Here is a 23,020-nt window from a genome sequence, read left to right as displayed (position 1 = left end):
TCTAGCAATGTCTCACACAGCTAGAGACTAGGATGGCATGGATTAAACGTATGTAGGAGGTCAGTACAATGATTTCAGACTTCTACAACGACAATCTTCTCCATATCACTGAGGATGGATTTATAATATGCCTGGCTATATTGATATATTCATTTGTCTCATAGATGCACCACTAGACCTAGCATTCTTGTGTTTTTTAGCATTTACAAAAAAAACTTGCAGTGTATCTTTTGTTCTAGAAGGCATTCTAAAGATGTTTATATATAGCAGTTCATCTCTCTCTCCACACTATTGATTTATGACACGAAATGTTGTATGAGAGGTTGTTCATGTGGTTTTCTTAAAACTTATTGATTCACAACTCAAACCACACCTTGCACTATTTGTCTTCTAGAACTTCTGAAAAGTGGATATCCTAGCACATGGCAAACAATGATGTGCTGTAAAAATGTACTATAAAGTAAACAATGCCATTTTTCAAAATTTGGGTTGTCATAACTAAAAATTATTCCTGTTAGGAAGAAATGCACTCCAAGAGGATATAATATCATTGCACAAATACATATGGGAATAACCAATTGATGTAATAACATAGGGTCCTGTGTTCCTTTGGAGATTTTGGGAAAATGTGTGATATCTTGGAGTAAACCATGCAAGCTTACGCAACATATCCATAAGAATTGCAAATTATGATATCCAAAAATGTGGCACATGATGGCAATGAATTATGTGCTGGGAATGTAATGTATCTAAGAAACTATTCTGAATTATAAAACTTAATGCTTACTCTTTTCTATCTCACCACACCACTGTTATTGCCCAGCCAATGTTGGTTACCAGACATTCACCCTTCCTATCCAGTACCAATTATACCTCTCTCACACATTTTCCATCATACCATACAGTTCAAAATTCTCAATACATAGACTTAAATTTTAGTTTAATTTTGAAAAGAACCAATCTGGAAAAGGAGCAAAAGAGCAAGCGTACCAAATGCAATTTACGGAAACCTCTCAAACCTTTCAGATGGACAATAGCTCCCTCAATATAACATGAACCTTTTTAAATCATAGGACTACAAACGTTAAACTAGCTTTTAACTTCGCCACTTTTTCTTGAAAAGGACATGATTTTAAATCAATTGAACCAAATCACTACTACCTTTTGAGCTAGCCAAATAGCCACTTTCATCTTGAAAAGGATTAAGCTGTTAACCTCAAACATAATATTGATTAATTGAGAGAGATTTCTAAATAAAAAGATTGCAGGAAGAGAAGAGCAAAGCATCTGTAGGTCAATGTCACTATTGTTACTTTATGGCAAAAAAAGAAGATGCACCTTGCTCATGAAATAAAGATGTGGACGCAAGGCTTCTTGCAATAACCCAATATTGACACTTCCGAGTGGAAAGGTAGCTGTTGTTCCCTAATCTTGGGAAATGTTCTAACATGACAAATTTAGTTTCTTTAATTTGAAAAAAGATGAATGGAAAAATGAGCACAAAGCTTCTTGCCAGCGGTACTTCAACAATGATTCTTTAAAGTGAAAAGGAAAGTATTAGGCTCATGTGTCTCTGTCCCACAGTGAAGAATAACCGAAAATAATGGTAAATCAAATATTAATGCATACATATGGCTCAATTAAAAACGTAGCCAATGAATTGAAGATGGGTTGTAGTCACAAAATACAACAGAGTCAAGGAAAAAAAACAAAAAATCATCCTATATTTGTGTTTTGATCTGCTCAAAACTAAAATGAAGTGTCTCATGTTACTGACGTTGAGCTATGCCGCACAACAACCAACTTTCTTCGTAGCAGTCACATCATCATTACTAACATTAATCGTTTCACCTTGACTTGGAACAGATGTAGGATCATCACCTATATCAAGGGCCTTCTTGCTCACAACTCTATAGACTTGTGTGAGTATTTGTTTAAATGCATTTTCTACATTAGTTGATTCCAAAGCAGATGTTTCCATGAAGTAAATACCTTCTCTCTCTGCGAACGCTTGGCTATCTTCCGCTGATACAGCCCTTAGATGCCGAAGATCAGATTTGTTACCCACAAGCATAACCACAATGTTGGAATCTGTGTGATCTCTGAGCTCTTTGAGCCATCTCTCCACATTCTCAAATGTCAAATGTCTTGTTATATCATACACCAACAATGCTCCCATTGCTCCCCGATAATAGGCACTTGTAATGGCTCTATACCTGCTTCATAAAACATGAGAAAAAGAGGGAAATCTTCAATGAGTTTACTTTACTTAGGCCACATCAAACTCCTGTATCTTACAATATGTCGGTTACTTCCCAACAAACCAACAATAAGTTTGAGCTTTGAACTGGTATTGCCTTCTTGTAACATTGAAGAATTTTTTGCATGGTACTGAAGAGGATAAAAGACCAGCATACGAAACCACAGTAAATCTATATTTACTTGTCCAATACATAGACTTTACACAAAAATATACAGGCATCATGACATGTATTCATAATTCCAACAGATCAAGAGTCATTCAAGTCCAAAAGAGAATTTTACTATGTGAATAGATGGCCAAACTTCAAAGATTGTATTTCTACTCATTCAGGAATCCTAGAAACATGTTTTCATTCCCAGTTTAATCAGTTTCACTCCTTGTTTATTTTTTCAGCTAACATCCTCATGTTGTGATACTTGCTTGCTCAAACAGGGATTAAGGAATGCTTACAATTAATGAATGTTTCAAGATCTCTAGAACCTTCACAGATGTGCCATTACATGAACGTTCAGTACGCCAACTGTTTCATATTTGCTCACTATATGAAGTTAACAGGATTATGTACGCATATTTCTAGCATGGTCTGAACAAGTTCCACCAACATATCATTTTCCATCCTAGAAGAGAATTCTAGTAGATTAAATCATGTCCAACGACCCATGCTTAACAATTTTCTGCTACAATATATAAACCGATTTCCGTTTCCTATGAAACTGCATACATGCTAGCAGCACAATACTCGACCTTTGGAAACAATTTGTTGTAGATATTTTCAGGACCACCCAGTCTTAATGAGCCTCCAACAGAGCTCACATCACAAATGCCATACCAATATGAACATACCAAGATAGAGAAAGCTGGTTACTATTTTGCTGAATGAATAAGCCTGAGGGAAATATATATGATCCATACATAGTAAGTCTCTTACTGAAGTCAATTTTCAAAGACCAACTTGATGTGAAAACCACAAAAAAGAGGAAATCTGTGATTATGCTGAAGGAAAAGGCTGAGGACAAAATCTTAAACCCTAAACATTCTGATGGAAATTTAGAGCATAATGGTGAGCTCAAATCACAAAAGTACATGTCAAAATATAGGCCAAAGAAATTGCGAATCTGCTTTTATGCTGAACAAAAATACTGAAGAAAAAGGACAGTATCACTATGAAGACAAATGCTGAAAAAACGGCCAAGAAAAGATGTCTGCAAAGCATTCTAATGGAGACTTTGAGAACCTCCAAGTTACAATACCAATATAAATACATAGTGAATCTGAAAATATGTTGCTTTTAAAGTCTGACAGCAAAAACATTGCAGAAATGCAAGAATTTTCCCGTGGAAGTTTGGTACATATGTGCAAAAATGCAAAGCACGCAGAAAATATACTCTGCATTTGCCTAGATGGAAAACACATCCTCATAAATACAAAGCACATAAACAGCTAGATATAAAGTGACAGCAGATCCAATGAAAACAAGAGAGAAATTGTAAGAAAATGGAAAAATGAATCATCGGAAACAAGGTACATCTAAAAAGCATTGCATTTCCGGAAAGAAATGCATTGACAGAAGGCATATGTTCCAAAAAAACACAATAATCATTAACCAAATCATTCAAATGGAGCAGCACAAAAAACTTTCACGGTGCAGACAGAGAGCATTATCCTTAAACTAAATCTTTTATTGGAGCAAATAAAAGACAGACTAGTTTAACATAATCTTCCAGTGAAGCCAAAAATAAAGAAAATACTTAACTAAATCATTCAAAGAACCAGAAAAAGAAATCATAAAACTTAAACAAACACTTCAAAAAAATAGACAAAACGAGAGACTAGATTCAAAAGAGAATAAGAGATACGAGAGCCTTTCTTGACCTAAAGTATTTTCTTACAAGAAAATACATGGAAAAAAAGATATAGCTTTCAAATCAACCAGACGAAAGATAAAATCATTCACCAAATCTTTCAAAGAGCCATAAAAAGTAAAGCCAAAATCCTTAAACGCATTACTGCAATGGAACAGAAAAAAATACATAATCATTCGCCATTATAAAAGAAAAATGGAACAATGCACTTAGATTCAAAAGAAAATCCCCAAGAGAGATGGAGAGAGATGAGAAGAGAAGAGAAAATAAGCTTTTCTATCCAGCAGCATTTTCTCGCAAGAGAAAAGGCAAAGATTTCAAAGAAACAGAAAAAGAAAGGACAAACTAAAACATCATTACCAAAATCTTTCAATCGAGCCGAAAAGAATACGCAGTTAGGTTCAAAAGAAGAAGAAATGAGAGAGAAAAGATGATCTTTCTAATGATTTCTTCCTGTCTAACTGTGTCTAAATGAGAGAGAGTGAGAGAATAAGATCTTTCCTGGCTAGCGGTACTTTGTCATCAGACAGAAAAAGACATGTATCTCCAAAGAACCAGACGTATAAGACGAAATCACTCAAAATGACCAGACAAAAGACAGTATCCTTAACCAAAACTGTCAAAGAACCAGAGAAAGAAGAAGAAAAGCGCATTTGATACGGAGAAAGAAGAAGACGGAGAGGAAAATGTGAGAGGGAGGGACAAGAGAGAATATGACCTTTCTTGTCCAGCAGTATCCCAGATCTGAGCTTTAATGATCTTTCCATCCACATTGATGCTTCGGGTTGCAAACTCCACTCCAATGGTAGACTTCGATTCGAGGCTAAATTCATTGCGAGAGAATCTCGACAGAAGGTTAGATTTCCCGACGCCCGAGTCACCGATCAGGACAACTTTGAAGAGATAATCGTAGTCGTCGTCAGGTCGGTAGGCCATGGCCGGGATCTTTCTCCCCTTCTTTGTTTCCTTCCTTCCTTCCTTTCTTCCTTCTTATCTCTCTTTTCCTTCCTCTGCCGCCTACGCCTTCGACTGCCTTCACTTCGTCTACGCCTGCCTTCACTTCATCATCATAATCTTCTGCTTCTGCTGTTTCTGCTTCAAATGCTTCTGTGGTAGTGATGGTGATGGCGTTTCAAGCCAACAACTACATACTACTTAGTATGTACTACTACAAGAGCTTGCTGGAAAAGAAAAGTGAGGGGGTACCGGGTCATGTCAACACACACACACACTACTCTCTCTCTCTCTCTCTCTCTCTCTTCTCTCTCTCTCACTCTACACACACACGCTACTCACACACTCTCCTCTCTCTCTCTACACACACACTGCTCACACACTCTCCTCTCTCTCTCTCTACACACACACTGCTCACACACTCTCCTCTCTCTCTCTCTACACACACACTACTCACACGCTCTCCTCTCTCTCTCTCTCTACACACACACACTCTCCTCTCTCTCTCTCTCTAGGAGAATGGGTAAATACCCCATTTTTGTTGTAAACCAATTGTCTCATGGGCCAATTTTGGTCTTAGAAGATGTTAATATTTCTTTCTCTCTCTCTCTCTCTCTCTCTCTCTCTCGGAGATCAAGCCCGGACACACGGGTCTAGGGCCGCCACTCTGATACGGTTGGGGCTCACACACTGCCAGTAAGAAAACCTACACTCTTCGCAAATCCGTTAGATCCTTTGGAGCAGCCGATGAGAATCTCCGCCCCTAACTTGCTGTTATAGTGGTTACGGATCTTCTATAGTGTTGTGGTGGGGCAGGGTCTAACTACTCGATGGAAAACTAATCATCGGTGTTAGGAGTAGCCTGATCAAGCAACCCCTTGCTCTCTCGTATAGACATGTGTGTTTTCAACTTGGTACGGGCTCTTTGGGTGGCTGTGACTCCCAACTCTCGATATAAAATTAGTTTGCTCGTTCGCTTGCCAAGAGAAACAGAGAATCGGTTTTCTACGAGTACATAGATAGTCGGAGTATCAAAGAATGGTAACCATGTAGCAATATAACATGGCTTACATCATCTTCTCCTATTTTATGTATCCCTTGCGTTTTACCTTACGAATTAGTTTGCACATTGTTATTGCACATGCTAGATGTACATCTAGTTGCCAAAAAACGTTGTTGATAATGATTGGGATAGTTTAAGCCCTTAATGTTATAAACTTTCAATATGGTTGTACGTTGTCTACCCAAAAGACATGTTCTATCCTATGGTTTCTCGTTGTTATCATCTAAGTATCTTGCCTACTATGTGGATTGAGATTATGCCTAACACCATTTGGGATCTAGAAAGTCAAATGGCTTTGCAACTTCATCAACCTATAGTTGTATCCAACTAGATGCTACAATAGAAACTAATATACATAAAGAGCTCAATCGAGTCTTTTGCACCTTTAACGTATCTTCTAGTACTTGTCATTGCTTTGAAGATCTCATACCTTGATTCGCCATATGCCTACTAACAATTTCCATTGTAAATGCAACATCAAACCTTGTAATTATCATAACACACACAAGAGCCCCAAACATTTTATGTCCACATTGGTAACTTTGCAATCTTCTCCTCCACCCCAATATTTGTTCGTTAAAATATCTCTCATCTCCTCGTTTCTCCTAATATCTTTCATTTCCCAAGTCCTTAATCCCTTTCATGTTTAATGTGCATATCACATGACAACATTGGTGTACATTGCCTTAGTCTTTCATTTCCACTCTTTTACTTGACTTCGACCTTAAATCATCAAGGTCATTCTTGCTCCTTCCATTAAGTGATATCTATTATGCATATAGGATAAGTATAATCAAGCTTCCATTTTGATTTTTAATAGAGTCGATCCATTAAGACTTATTCTTCTATATTCTTGGGATTGCATACAGACTTTTCATTTGTTTACGTGCTTGTTTCATTCCATTGATATTCTTCTTCATGTATACTAAGTTATCTTTGCTCTTTCGACCAATATATATACATATCTCATCATCCAGACAACCATGTCCACTAGACAAATCATGAAGCAAGAAATGCAAGTTGCCTGCATTCAATGTTGCTTATTGAAGACCTTGCGGACAAAGGGAGATTGGTTGCATGTGGAAGAAGATAAGTGTAAGCGTTTATCCTTCATGAGAACATGGTAAAATCTTTGATGTTCAATAAAGGGCAAAAAAGAGTATGATTGACATCAATCTCCGTTAGTGAATTTCTGAGTTGCTCCAACAATTGAGAGTAAGCCAACAATTCATTTATCGATATGTGCCACAACAAAATGGGATAGCAAAGTGAAGTGATTGGCATATGACAAACATATCACATGGAGGCATTGGCTATAACATTTGACTTGATGAATCAATGGTATAGACAATGTGACCTCACACGAGAGATATTGTATGGGAGGAAACCAAAATCGTTGCATTTCAAAAATTCCAATGCATTGTGTACGAGAATGTCTTGGATGAGATACAAACGAAGATCGAACATAAGTCAGATAAATATAATTTCATCCGCTATTCTACTAGAGCAAAAACACTACAATTGCTTCAATCCAACTTAGACTTGAAAAGTTCTTTAAGCCAAGATGTTGTGTTTGATGGAACGTCATTATGATGTAGGCCAAAGTCGGCCATATCTACAACGACAAATGTTGATGTTGATGTTGACAAGATATGTTGCACCAAGCTATGAAACCATATTATTTGTTGAACAGGGAAACCGTATACATAAGTACATGTTAGAGCCCATCCAATCGTCTATCATTCGAACAATTGCTTCCATAGACTTAATTCAGACTCGCTCCAAATACATGCATCAGAGTACATGTGTGACAAATAGTCAACTATGCACATTCTCCCCTAAACAAGTTTACATATTAGTATCATACTTTGATACAATGCCATGCCTTTGATACAATTGAGCTATGCTTTCAAGTCATCTTTGACCAAAACCAATCATTGCAGGATTTTTTCTCACGATCATAACATGCAGACCCATTTGCAACATTCATTAGTAAAGTTCTTGAATATTGCAAACTGTTATTCGCCTTTTACATGAAAACGTTATTTTTTTTGGTTTCATGTCTCATATTTGACCTCGGAAGACAATAATAAAATCTCTATATTTCTTTATCTCTCACACATAACATACCTATATCTCCATTATATCTATTCCATTGCATGAGGCGTATTATCTAATTCACCAATTACTTTAAAATAAAGCTTTTAAGCAAACAAATAACAGATTCGTAGACACGCGAGGATATGCAGCCAACATTTTCCTCTAATATTTGTAATTGATGGAGGAGGAGATCTCTTCTCACCAACTTGGCAAATCTGACAACAAAATCCACCTCTTCTTCGATTAGGATGGTTATTGACGTATGCAAAACATTCTTTGTTCCCTCACTCTTTCTATTTCCACTCTTGCAACTATCATACCAATTCCTTTATATAGGATGTTATGGGCGAGTTGATCCTCCACCAGTTTGTGGATATACCATTGACACATATATGGGGCATAGAATTTCACAATATACCATAGAAACCAATGGAAAGAGATGTTATGTACCTCAAGCTATTGTAGTTGTGGATGGATTAATTTGCCTATGATTGATTATGTCTCACTTACTACCATTGGTACAATGTCTTGTACTTGCCATACTATTTGTTATCTTAATGTGTCCTTCCCTTTGAATTGCATAACCAATGTTTGATAATTTCTTTGTACAATGACTTTAGAATACCAAATTTACTACATAGCAACATGGAACCCACACATCTAGCCTTAAACATGGAGTCCACATGTGGGAGTTCCATTAAATTTATTATAACGGCTATGTGTTGAGTCCAACGTCTCGTAATGCACATGTATAATATGTCATTGTCCTACTATATAAAAGCCACAATTCTATTACATGTCACTAATTCTCCTCCAAACTATCCAATTTAATAACACTCGTAATGCCTACCTCTATATGTAGTGCTCACAAATAAGGTTATGCACCAATCTTAAGCTCCTCGTACATTTGTAGGATGAGAGATTATTGTATAATCCCTCATGTAAAGCAGTGTCACGAAAAGTTGGGGGGGATCCTAGGGGAAAAAATGGAAACATAGTCACCCGATCTACTATGACACACAAACGGATTGTGCTTTTGTGCAACGTCTTGATTAGGTCTCCCCGTGCATCAACTATTGAGGTATGCACGATTTCTTCATCAGGGACCATCATATGGATTCTTCTTGTGGTTAGTGGCCCATCAGTGTTCTTCCCATTGCATCGACTTAACCTGGAAACTTGAACTCTATCTTGTGGATCATCTCATTCATGTTAGGTATTTGTGAGCCTCCAAAGAAGGCCCCAAGTTTGTTGAGCAATAGTAATGTGTTTGGCCTTGGACCTAGAGAGAATGTAAAGTGTGTGTAGGTTTCAAAACTTCCTCATAAGATGTATAGGTATGAATGAATACATTGTTTTATATGAATGTGGCACAAACATAACCCAAGAATGGTTTGGGTTGGGACAATCCCATGCAGTCACCAACCCCAACCTAAGTTGGGACCCAAGAAGGAAGGGAACCAATCCTAGTCCCAATCTCAATCCTAGTGCCAAGGGCGCTAGTTTCGGGTGGGGAATACCAATCCCAAGCAGAGTTGGGTCCCACGAAAGACCCCCAGACCACAAAAGAAACGCCTATCTTGAAATAATTGTTCTTAGGCATGACGACTTTTCACATAACGGCTTGGGAAGCTCAAAAGCCATGACTTGGGTAAACCCAACAACTTGATATATAGAGGAGCTTCTCCTCATTTTTTATTCCTTCCCTGATTTACAAACTCTCTCCTTCCACTTTCCTTAATTATAATAGCTCTAAGGAGTGTGTAACTAATCATCTTGTTAATCATGCTTAAATTATGTTAATGAAAACTCACTTTTGCTTATTCTCCTTCTCCTTACCGTGTTTTTGGGCTCGTTTCAAGACCCCCATGTTTTAGGTTCATCACACTTGTATAGGTATGAATGAGTCACTGGGCCTCGACATAAGATGGAACTATCGTGTCCCTACCATGATTTGTATATGTATAACATTCTCATCTGTAAATTTTATTACTCATGGAAATAGTTTTCTTTATAAAAAAATTTTAAAAAAACAAAAAACAAAAAATAAAAAATAAAAAATAAAAAATAGAACATTTGGATGTCCTAGTGATAGAATCCTCTTCATACAGACAGACGGAAGAAAGAAGAACAAAGAATAGGTAGGTAGCTATGGCGAATGAAAGGGAGCTCTGCAAACTAGAGAAGAGAGGGGCTGTCTACATACTAACCTTGTTGGGCGATGGAGAGCACAGAATCAATCCACCTTTAGTAGAAGCCATGCTTATATGCCTGAAAACCATAAAACAAACCCTAATTCCTTCTTCTTCTTCTTCCTCAGTTCTGATCACAACAACCGAAGGGAAGTTCTTCTCCAATGGACTGGACCTCTCTTACCCATCGTTTTCCATGGTTGGCACATGCTTCCAGAAGCTTCTGGAAGCTTACATGAACCTTCCAATGCCCACAATTGCAGCCGTGTGTGGGCATGCTGCCGTGGGTGGTTTCATACTCGCCCTTGCCCACGACCATATCCTCATGAGGCGTGATCGTGGCTTCCTATACATGAGCGAGATAGATGTCTCTATCCTCATCCCGCCTGGGATCATGAATATAGTTAGATATAAAATGGGCCCAAAAGCCTTTAAGGATGCAGTCTTATGCGGGAAGAAACACACCGCAGATGTGGCATTGGAGGCTGGTATTGTAGATTCGGTTTATGATGATTCAGAGAAGACTATAGAGGCTGCTTCTGAGCTTGCTAAGGAGCTTGTGAGCCGCAAGTGGAAGGGAATTTTTTATAGAGATATGAGAGAAGCTATGTACCCCAATGTTTTCCGAGAATTCGAACGATCATCTTCATCATCATCATCAAGGTCGGTATCATCATCATCATCATCATTGTCTTCTCTTTCATCGACTTCGAAGCTTTAAAAGATCGAGAATAAGTGGTATTATTGCTATTCTTTCTCTTTTATTGTTTTGTATGTACACTTTGAATAGCGGGAAATAAAACCCAAATCTCTTTTTTTGTGTATATATTTTCATAAGGAATAAATGCAGTTAATTGATCACACATAAAGCCGGATCAAAATTGAGTGTTTTAAGGGTAAATCAAGCAATCAATAAATTTTGAAGCTTGTTCTCTACACTATGAGGATTCATAAAGGAACCTTTGATCATTTTATATCATCTCTCATATAAGAGGGAAAATTTCCTATGCTGGAAAGGAGGTATAATGTTTGGGTAATGGAAAGGGAAAAGCTTTGAAATTCTCTGAATAAGCGAAAGTCTTAACTGAATGCTTTAAAGCTATATAGAGAATGGACGAAAGTTTCTACCAAAGTTGTTTGCATTAAGAGTAAGAGAGGATCAGAGAAGACATATGCAATGTATTTATATTGGGAGAAAAAAATCAGAGTTTTAATTCCGTTGAGTCTAATCCTTGGTGCCTTTAACACATCCTTGATATGCATGTTTGGATCAATATTGACAATGGTGTTTGGGCATTCATCACATTGGCAAGGAATATGAGATAAATGCTTTGTCCAGTGCATGAATTTAGTATGATCTAAATATTTGAGCGACACATTGCTTTCTATTGTGGCCCTAGTTCGTAATATTCACATACGTCCAATTTGGTGGACGTATGTGAACGTTTGCATTCGTTCGCGTATGATACGCGACATTCGTTTGGATTTTTTTTTCTTTTGGTTAATTTTTTTTCTGATATTTGTCGCGAACTGAAGTCTGAACAGGGAGAAGGAGTGAGAAACACAATTCTTCTCTCTGTTTCTATATGCTTCCTGTGTATGTCTCTTCTCTCTGCTGTGTGTGTGTAATGGATAGATGAGGAGCTCCTCTTTGAGCGATGTACGCAAAGAAAGTAGACAGACAGCTAGCAATTCCTCTCCTCTCCTCTCTCTCTCTCACTCTAGCAATTCCTCTCCTCCCCTCTCTCTCTCTCACAGTCCATGAGTATATATTAAGTTTTGGAGAAGGTGAAGCCTCTCAATGCATGAGTGGCCTTATTGGTTTGGATATACCTGTTACACCCTCATGGTATGTGGTGATTTAAAAGAGGCTATATTTTTTCTTTTCTGGATGATTTATTGTCTCAATCAATGGATTTATTCTTTCGACTCCAGGATCTTAGGAGATGTGTTCATGGGAGTGTACCATACAGTGTGATTATGGAAAGACTCGCGTAGGCTTTGCCAAAGCTGCATGATTTTCAATCATCATTGTATGCAGATGATTGTTAATCATTTGCATACTTCCCACTACATAAATCTCTCTCTCTCTCTCTCATTTCGATGAATAGGTAAATATCCCATTTTTTGTTGTAAACCATTTGTCTCATGGGCCAAATTTGGCCTTAGAAGACGTTACTATATCTTTCTTTCTTTCTTTCTTCTCAGACACACAATATGTACACCGTATGTATGTATGTATCACGTATGGATTTCAAGCATACTTGGAGCTATTTCACGTATGAGTATTATACGAATATTCACGAATGGGAAGTATGGCTAGAACTATGAGATTCGTGCCATAAATTTAGTATGATCTATATATTCAAGCTAGACATTGCTTTCTATTGTGTTGCTTCATGCGGCAGTTTTCATGATATACCAAAAAACAGCCATGACCGTATTATTAGATACTTGCTGCTGTGACAGTTCAAAGCTGCTCACAATATCTACACAATCCTTTCATCATCTGTAATTTCTGGGATCCTATTTTGTTTTGCAGAAATTTCAGCATTTCTGTTGATTTACCTCTTGCAAAACCCTTCAAATGATCTCAATGGGTTTAGTTATGCCCTTAAGATGATTTATTCTTGGGTTGAGTAGGATAGCTCAAGTTATCCAATGTTAAGGAGTGTTAAGTACCTGTTGTACATAGTATTACCAACGAAAATATTGACATTGGTACTAAAGACCAAGCGTAAGACAAAGAAAACGGGAACACAACAAAAGTTGCCTCTAGAGTTTTAGGCCTAATAACAGCCCCAAGGTGAAAGGAGACAATCTCTTTGTAAAATAGCTATAAAAAGTCAATTTTGTGCATTTTTAGTTCTTCCTATGGAATTTTAGGTCGCCAGCCTCTTTGTAGTCTAAGCTAGAGCTCTCTCTCCCTTTTTCTCTCTTGTGGGTGATTAGTGTTGGGCATTCCTAAGCCAAACACTAATCACTCTCTTCATCGTATGTGTTGTGTAACTTCTCTGATCAAGGAGTGGTTAGTGTCGTGTGTAATCATCATTACTTATATTGGTGTCTAACACTTAAGCCTTTCAAAGGCATTAGTTAAATTCTTAGTTATGTTATTTTTGTGAGAAAGGTGAGTAAGAGTCTGCTAGGTTAGGGTAAGTGAGGTTTGTGGTGTGAGAGTGATTGACAACCACTCCCGACTGACTCACCGTCAATATGGTATATGGTGATCCAGGCCCCTTGGCCTATGTTATCAACAAGGAGATGAAACTCTATTGGTTAGGACACCTTGAGCCGACACAAGTAGTAATTGCAAGATGAGACAACATAGAGAGTAATATTAGACATTTAGAAGATCATGCAAATGGTCCATGCATCAATTAACATCGACAATGTTGCTTGACCATTCATCACGTGCATGGCAAGACTAGGCAACAAGAAGAGTAGTATTTATTAGGAGATCGTGGAATTAATATTGTGGAACTTATTCATTAGTAATCCAAATGTATGGTGGAAGGAGAATTCCAAGAGTGATTGCATAGAGATTTTTGTTCATAGATACGTAAATTAAATCACTATTGATTAAAATTTGATGCTACGCTCACGGCTCTAGAGACTTATGTTAGGTTACCAATGGCATACCAATATAAGCAAAAAATAGCAACTATATTTAAAAAGTAGAGTCATTTTGCTTCAAATAGAGGCTGATTGTTGAAAAGACTTTGCACATTGTTATGCATAATCAAGTATCATTTTAACTTTTGAAGGGACATTGTGTGCGGATGTTAACGTGCCTTGGCAAATAAATGGAAAGCAAATTGTCGATCATGTTTTTTCACATAATGTAACCTTTAGATGTTAAGAATTGTTAACATTTGAAGTTATAAAAATGTTATTTGTTGAATCATGCCTAGCTTCATCATGTAATTGCTCCATGACCCTTTGTTTTTTCTCATGTTGATACTCATGAGTCATGACTTTTATTCTTTTTTGTTCTGATGTTTGGGAAATGTAGAAAATTCTTTGTTTGCATTTTGGATCTTAAACCATCATGTTTCTATTGTTTCTTTGCTATGTTCTAACTTCCTTTTATACAAGGATAAACTCAATACAATTTTTTGCATTCACTAATTCACACTTTTACAATGACTATGTTCTCATTTCCAAAAATTTCAATTTGCATTGATTGATTAGTGTTTAACAATATGATTTGAAAGAAATTATTGATTGTATAACATGCTAGCCAACCATATAACGAAATAATGTGCCATTTTATAGCCTATGATATCTAATTCTCATATAAAATAAGAGGCTTCAATTGTCACTAGTCTTTTAAAATGATGAGACTATTGTAGACACAAGCTCAATATGTACAAAACCTGTGAATGGTTGTGATGCCCATGAATTTGGATGTTATGGGTCAGATTGACTTGTAAACTCCACTTTTTATCACAACGAGCCAAATAAAAATAAAAATTTAGAAACATGGATTAGAATTTTGAGGTTATGGTAGCCCAAAAACTAAATAAAGATGCATACAATGATCAAAGCTTGTTCTTGCCTTTCATGCCTTTTGTTGTTGTCAAAGAAGATAGGAGCTATAATATTGATTGCATCTCAATGAGATTGTAGTGTGTGAAAGCTAATGTGAGAACTCTCTACCATTGCAGCAAACATCATTGAGTTGAATGTTGTACTTCCCTTTAGTCACAACCAAAACATATCATAGCACATGTATGATCAATGTCTTCATCATCACCATTAGATTCCAATACCATAGGGGGATTCATATAACCTTCATGACCAATTTTTGATAGAGGAAGAAAAGACAGAATGTATTGAGATGACCATCAACTTATTATTCTTGGGTGCTTGTGTGTTTGGTATTCCTAAAACGATCTATCCTCGTCATATTGTAAGTCAAACCCTTGAAGATAAATGAAGTGGTATCGTCTCATATTGATGGATGTGATATTCTTGAAAAATGGTTGACATCTTATACATATTTGGAAGGAAGGTAATGTACATGAACAATGAAAACTTTAAGATTGTGGTATCCTTACCATTTCAAAGATTATCAACAAAGTTTCATTTAACTATGTTGGCTTTTGTGGTGATATGTTGTAAGGCCATATAGTGCTAGCATAAAGTACGACTTTGTAGAGATATGACAAGGGAAGATTAAGTAACAAGAGTCAAGCATACAACTTAGAACAACATGGAGCTACATTATGAGATATTATGGGATACAGTAGAATTCTTGGGTTGCCTTCATATATGCTACAATTTGGAAACTTATCAACTTCTCTTATTCATGGACTTAAAGTTCGCTCAACATTTAGCTCTTACAAACTTATTCAGCATGATTCATATGTGGGACTAGCGAGAAAAAACCTCCCAATACTCGCTCACCTCAAGAATTTCTAAAATTAGAGTGAAATGTCCTAAACAAACTACCTCCTGTGCTCACAGAAAATGCACATTAAATATAAATCATTTGCTATCTATTTGCAATCACATTTAAAATCAATTGTCAATGCTAATTCCTAAATGTATGTTTATTGTTTGATGAGAACCAACAATGTTTATGCTATATGCTACTAGATTTGCATTTGGATGGAACAATCAATCAAGACTTACATATTAACAAAGCTTACCTAACAATGCACATGAATTTTACAAAAATTGGGCAAGGAATGAAATAGTTAAAATGACGGGTTTTATAACTCTATCCTTCGAAATGGAAGGCAATGGTTTCTTTGAAAAATGCACCAATGTTTTAATTTTACTTTCATCACCACTTACATACAAATGAGTTTACATTCACAATGGTTTGCATAAACCACACAACCAACTCAATGATAGGAAGACAATGAAGATGGGTTTGACAAAGTGACGTAATTGCATGCACTCCTTGGCATTGCACAATCTTAATACTAGATGTAGTTTATGTAGCTTCAATGTGTGTGTGTGTGTGTGTATTGTTGGGTATGGTGAGAGGTTGCATGTCTTTTTTAGTAGCATTATTTATTAAACACTCTTAACAAAGCTTTATTCTTCGGTATGCTCCATCTTAAACCATCTCATTGCCCTTACATAGCATTGCATGCTCTATTGAAGCAATATTGGTAGAGATATATTATAACGTGTCATATTTGAAACCAATATGTCATCCCTTTCTTATTTGCTAGAATTCTCTTGAATGTATTTGGCCTTGACATTGTTTTTTAGGGTTTGATTCCCAAACATTGATGTTGTATGGTCATGTGAATGAACTACAACCCCTTTCTTAGAAGTTTTTAATGAAGTAAAGAGAGTTTGGAATTTGAAAACTTTTTCACACAAATAAAGAATCACGAGAGTGCGAGATCTAAATATTTCATAAATAATGTATTTGACTTAATGTCATCTTATACTTTCAACATTCATGCGTAAAGAAAAAACTGATGCATTCAAATATCACACAAGTTTAATGCTCTTGAGTATGAGCTCTTGGTTTTCTTGATGCATGCGAGTTCAAAAAGTTTATTGTTTGACTATTGATTAAACACATTTTTCAACATCAATGATTGAACAAACATTATTGGGATCAACAAGGACACGACCAAAAGAGGATCTCATAGTTCCTTGTTTGTGTAACTCCTAATAAAACATATACTCTAAGATCCAAATTACCATGGAGTTGGGTTGTTTCAAATGATAGTTGTTGAAGTCAACAAGTTAAAAATGAATTGAAACTAAACCAATGCTCCTAAAATTAACATTACCTTTCATGACCATATTGATTCACCAATAGTTTCTTGGGGTTTTCATTGTATTATTTGTAAGGTTTATTTATCCGAGCAACGATAAAGACTAAGGGTTTTATGTTCTAACCATGTATTCAAAAGGTTTTGGAACCTCTCTCTCAATTTGTTATTGGCTTTGTTCCTTCTCTCTCTCTCTCTCTCTCTCTCTCTCTCTCTCTCTCTCTCTCTCTCTCTCTCTCTCTCTCTCTATTCTCTCCCTTCTATACAATAGCTTCCATTGTTTATCTCATGCAATGGCTTGTAGCATTGATCAATTACTAGTTCAAGGATGCAATACTTTGTGCTCACCTTGTAAATACGATGGAAGTTAATTCTAGTATAAAGCATAGTTGCCTTTGCTAGGGACTTTGTATATATCATTCTTGTATGTAATGAACCAATCGAATTACAGAAAAGGTTCCCATCTCAAAGTTATATTATTCACATTGATGTGGAATGTAGTCCGAAAAAATGTGTCAACCAAAGTGTTGATATAGAAACCTTCAAAAACAAACTAAATATAGCATTGTTAGGACCTTATGTATGGAATAATTGTACAAAATGCAATAGAATTCCAAAGTTTCGCAACTGGATGCATCTTATGCACATGAATATGATATATATAGTTGGGGAACATAAAAATTTGCTAACAGGTAGACCATAGGAACCAGAGTATCTCGAGGTAACTATGTATACCACTAGGAAAGCATATGTGTAGGCATGATTCGAGTGGGCACACAAAGGTATAATACTCATCCATGAATGTTTTTGTTTGATCTAATAATAAAGGAGAGGATAGGAGATATTTTAGATTTCTTCTTTACTTTGTTTTCTTGTGCACTTCGGCTTGTTGAGAAGGGGGTGGGGAGAGGATCATGTTCTATCTACATTAGATAAGGACTCCATGCTTCTTCACTCATTCTCCTTTTTGTCTTTATAACGATCCTCGCCCCCCTTTGCCTTTAGTTTTTCTGGGTTCTATGGCAGGAAAACTCTTCATTCATTGAAATTGAATACCTCCTTAGCAAGGTATGTTGTACTCTGTTCCGCTTTATATCATATCTAATCCCCTCCCCTTCTCTCTCCATATACATATGTATGTATGTCTACATACATTCATACATATATTCCTTGATTTTTGATTGATTTCTTCACATAACTTCTTAATGCTGGAGCTAAATCTTATTCTCGATTGTTTAGATACCCTGACAATGGATTAAAGCATAAATGAGTATAACAAAAAACCCACTAATCTCGTGTCATCGTGTTTTGCAGATTCTTGTTTATTTACCCCTGCCCCTCCTCTTTTGTAGAGAATCATGGCTTCTATGCTGAACAGGGGCATTAGTGGTTGTGTAGAAAAGAAACCCATTACAATGCCATTAGGTTTGGGCTTGTATAATAGAGCCAATCTTCATCAACCCAAGTTCGAATCCAATCCAGTTATTAATTCTACCCCAAGATCTTTATTCTATGGAAAGGCTCTAGTAGCAAAGTCCTTATCTGCATCAGCACCGATACCGAACAAGAATTTGTTTCGGTCACCTGTATGCTCAGCTACCTCTAATGAAGGTGGAGGTGAGCCATCCACGAGGTATGTATTCGACTGCTCTCTCTCTCTCTCTCTCTCTATATATATATATATATATATATATATATTGTTTCATGCACAAGAAATTTTGAATCTTTCACTTGATGATATTGTCCGGGCATAATGCATTTAGACCTAATGCTAGTAGAGGTCCTGGAGGCAAGGATGGATTATGTCGAGCCTTGTCTTGACTTCAGGAAGCTCATAATGTTGATTCTGCAAGGAAACATGAGAGGAATTTGGACACTTTCAAAAGTCTTATGAATTTTTCCTCTGACATCCCACCTTCGCCTCCAAAGTTGATAATGTCAAATACTGTAGGCGAGAAACATGAGGACAAGTAATCTCTTTTCTACATGGCCACTGTCGTGACTTGGTATGGCGCCGTATCTCGCCTACAGAAGCTCATACCGCTAAACATTGTTAGGGAAACATGAGGGAAAGTGAGATAAGGGCTCTTTCCAGTATGGGTACCTTTGCTAGGCATACTTTCATCTTTCACTCCAGAAACTCATAATGTTGAACATTATAGGGAAACATTAGGGAAAGAGGATTTTTTCCCAAATAGGAAAATATCTCAAACTCTTGTAACATAATCATCTATACTGTCTCTTTTGTAGTCCCTAAATGCAGCAATCGGGGTTCAAGGCAAGAGTTGAACTCCCGAATTGCCCAAGATAGTTTTAAGTTTTTTTGTGTGTTGTGGTTCCTATTCATTTTTTAATAGTTATTTCTAAGCTTTGATACTTTTTCGTAACTTTTGTCCTTGACCTATGCAGTGCCATTCCTAAATCATCGGAGGGCTTCCTGAGCAAATATCCTGCACTTATTACTGGTTCCTTCTTCTTCATGTGGTACGTACAGGTCAACGTTTTATGTTGTAGGACTATATTTTTTTGTGGTGCTGTGTATGGATGCATACATATGACATATAGGAACATGCGTAATGAATAGTGTATGACGTGCATGCATACTACATGGAAATATACATGTATGATGTATGCATGAATGCCCATACATACATGTATGTTGTATGATGCTTGTACATGTATAATGCATACATTATACTTGCATGTGCATACATACCTGTATAATATATGCATGGAGATGCATGTACATTGTAATATGTTTTATGAATTTCGTAGTAGAAGTATGCCATTTGTATGTATTGGTAATATGAATGTATGGGTATACATTCTTGAATAATGTATACTTGCCATATATCCGCATACTTACATGCATGATATGTACTTGTCCAATGTGCATGATGTCTTTTGTTGCCCAACGATTTTTACAGATTTTGTTTATAACTCTCTGGTGCAATCTTGATTTGCTCTAGGTATTTTTTGAATGTTATATTCAACATCCTGAATAAAAAGATTTACAATTACTTCCCCTATCCTTAGTAAGTGCTGAAATTACTCAAAATAAATATATAGCTTTCTTGCACTTCATTATGTATTTTGAAATTTAAAAAACTTCCTTGAAATTTTATTTTAGCTTTGTATCTGTCATTCATTTGCTTGTTGGAGTTGTGTATTGTGCTATTTCCTGGGCTGTAGGACTCCCGAAAAGAGCGGTAAATTTTGTATACATATACTTTTGGATATTTTAACATTTTTATTAGTTTTTTCATATATATTCTGTGTGTCAATGTGATTTTCTTCTTTCTTTCAGCCTATGAACAATGAGCTTTTAGGCGTTCTCACTCCAGTGGCCTTCTGCCATGCATTGGGTCATGTGATGAGCAATGTCTCATTTGCAGCTGTTGCTGTCTCTTTCACACATACAGTTAAAGGTCTTAATTTTATCTCAACACATTTGTTTTCAACGAAAAATGCCAAAAAATACCCCTAACTTGTTGGGTATTTACTGGATAATTAACATTATCGTCATGTTTAGATCCATTTTGAGGCATTAACTCATTTGTTGTTGTTTTCAGCCTTGGAGCCCTTCTTCAACGCTGCCGCTTCTCAGTTTATTCTTGGGCAACAAATCCCTTTCACACTCTGGCTTTCTCTTGCTCCAGTCGTGTTCGGTAAGTATTTTATCCATTGTGTGCACGTCTGGCACTATTTTGGATGTAGGTTTCAATAATATGATATGATGTGTGATTACTATTCATAGGTGTGTCAATGGCATCGATGACCGAACTCTCCTTCAATTGGTTGGGGTTCACAAGTGCAATGACATCAAACATCGCATTTACCTATCGTAGCATATACTCGAAGAAAGCAATGGTGAGAACACACCACACATACACATATATAGACCCTCCACTTGTAAATAGCAGCCTTTGCAGTAGCCTTGTATTATATATATGGCAATTTTTCGTGGGTTTTCTGCTCACATTGAGATCTCCCACGAGTAAAATAATGTATTACAAGAATGCATACATACATGTAGATACACACATGTTGGTGTATGCATGCACATATTCATATGTATGCATGTAGGTATATGTGTGTATGCATGCATGGATTTATAGTATATATGTGTGTGTTTATACACATACATATTCGATTGACTTTATTATTCCCTTTTAAAGATTAGTGCTTAGAGAGAAAACCTTATCTCTTTTTGCAGACAGGAATGGATAGCACAAATGTTTATGCTTATATTTCAATCATTGCCTTGCTGTTTTGCATCCCACCGGCTATCGTGGTAAGTTACAAAAAGCTTAAAGATGAAATAAAAGTCTACCAAATTTGAACTTTCTCAATCAAGTAGACCAACATACATGCTTCCCAAATGGGGAGGAGAAATCCTGAACCGTGAACCTTATTTATATGTTTTAATTTCTCGGACGGGAATGTTGAAACTCTAAACCTTAATTTCTTATATTGAGAGAAATGTTCTTCTAATTTATTTCCAGCTAGAGGGACCAGCACTACTCAAATCTGGATTTGCTGATGCCATTGCTAAGGTCGGTTTGACAAGGTTCATATCTGACCTATTCTGGGTCGGTATGTTCTATCACTTATATAATCAGGTAATGTCTTTCAAAACCATATTCTATATGCACTACTCAATTCATTTTAAGTCGGCATATTTCTTTTCTTTCTTAATGGAGATTGAGAGTAGGGGTGGGAGTCAAACTCTTGACCTATGTGGCAATGGTCCAAACCAGTAGGACAATCTCTCAGTGCCACACCTTTTGTTCCTATATATACTTAATTTTTTCTAAAAGACTGGTTTGAACTTATCTTTTTAGCTTGCGACCAATACACTGGAGAGAGTAGCTCCTCTTACCCATGCTGTTGGAAACGTCCTTAAGAGAGTATTCGTCATTGGGTTCTCAATCGTTGTATTTGGTATGTACTTATCTCTAGTGCATTGCTGGTTCTTCTAAGTTTTTTTCACTCCGTAATGGTGGCAAGTGAGTCAAAAGTGAACAATTTCTTGGGTTTCTCTGATGTAGGCAATAAAATCTCCACTCAAACCGCAATAGGCACAGCCATTGCTATAATAGGGGTAGCAATGTACTCGCTTATTAAGGCTCAGATCGAAGAGGAAAAAAAGGTATAATAGAACAAATTCGTGTATCTATTTAGTAAAATCTTGATGTTTGAGAGAACAACTAAAATCATTTTAACATCATGCAGAAATCACCACCTCCATTGCCAGAGGGAGCTAAGACTGCATAGAAATGCATTCTTGGGCAACTCATTGTATATCATGTATTCGGATTGCTTGTGCTATTGTAATGTAAAACTATCGCTCTTCAATTCAATGTCCATTAAATAAATTTTTTGTTATCATTCAAGAACCAATCTTTAACTCGGGGTTCAAAAGTTTCATGCCATCCACCATATTTCAGCACATGACATTCCTTCTTTGGGTCCTTATTGTAACATTCAAAGGTTATATGGTTTTATGCGCATACCCCCGACATTAATTGATGGAATTAACCAGGTGGAAGATAGGCCCATTAGTTCATGGGCTACCATATGGTTGGCCACAATCTAGATGGTTATGGTTTGGATGTAGACATATTGTATGACACTACCTCTATTGTGCATATGGTTTCACAAATTGACCAATGAGTAAGGTTTAAATGATAAAATAAAAGAGATTAGTTCAATCTTTGTTTGGTAGAATGCATTTATGTTATAAAATCATCGAGTAAACCTCTCAACCTCATTGTTTCTAGTGTCCTCATCTAGTTCCTAATTCTCCCTCTCATTTATCTTAGATAACAACAAAA

The 23,020-nt window shown here is 36.5% G+C and overlaps 3 protein-coding genes across 3 annotated transcripts; 2 read left to right on the top strand and 1 right to left on the bottom strand.

Annotated features, from left to right (window-relative positions):
* Positions 1–1,591: 1,591 nt before the first annotated feature.
* LOC147865817 (ras-related protein RABA1f-like) lies at positions 1,592–5,207 on the bottom strand. Its single transcript, XM_087316180.1, has 2 exons — positions 4,844–5,207; positions 1,592–2,216 (listed from the first exon to the last, which is right to left on the bottom strand). The coding sequence occupies exons 1-2, from the start codon at positions 5,059–5,061 to the stop codon at positions 1,784–1,786; spliced, it is 651 nt and encodes a 216-aa protein (XP_087172306.1). The 5' UTR covers positions 5,062–5,207; the 3' UTR covers positions 1,592–1,783.
* A 5,149-nt stretch (positions 5,208–10,356) lies between these two features.
* ECI1 (delta(3), delta(2)-enoyl CoA isomerase 1) lies at positions 10,357–15,736 on the top strand. Its single transcript, XM_087316179.1, has 2 exons — positions 10,357–11,172; positions 15,105–15,736. Exon 1 carries the CDS (start codon positions 10,394–10,396, stop codon positions 11,153–11,155), a length of 762 nt encoding a protein of 253 aa, XP_087172305.1. The 5' UTR covers positions 10,357–10,393; the 3' UTR covers positions 11,156–11,172; positions 15,105–15,736.
* A 2,360-nt stretch (positions 15,737–18,096) lies between these two features.
* LOC147865815 (triose phosphate/phosphate translocator, chloroplastic-like) lies at positions 18,097–22,571 on the top strand. The gene is made up of 13 exons (XM_087316178.1): positions 18,097–18,251; positions 18,498–18,816; positions 19,593–19,667; positions 20,153–20,218; positions 20,314–20,392; positions 20,491–20,611; positions 20,756–20,851; positions 20,941–21,053; positions 21,400–21,477; positions 21,689–21,805; positions 22,028–22,127; positions 22,235–22,335; positions 22,419–22,571. Exons 2-13 carry the CDS (start codon positions 18,542–18,544, stop codon positions 22,458–22,460), a joined length of 1,263 nt encoding a protein of 420 aa, XP_087172304.1. The 5' UTR covers positions 18,097–18,251; positions 18,498–18,541; the 3' UTR covers positions 22,461–22,571.
* The last annotated feature ends 449 nt before the right edge of the window (positions 22,572–23,020 follow it).

Source organism: Azolla caroliniana, unplaced genomic scaffold (genome assembly GCF_043228905.1).
Source record: "Azolla caroliniana isolate FFs.n. ecotype wild unplaced genomic scaffold, voAzoCaro1.0.p SCAF_3, whole genome shotgun sequence".
Taxonomy (NCBI): Eukaryota; Viridiplantae; Streptophyta; class Polypodiopsida; order Salviniales; family Salviniaceae; genus Azolla; species Azolla caroliniana.
This window is presented reverse-complemented; position numbering and strand designations above follow the sequence as displayed.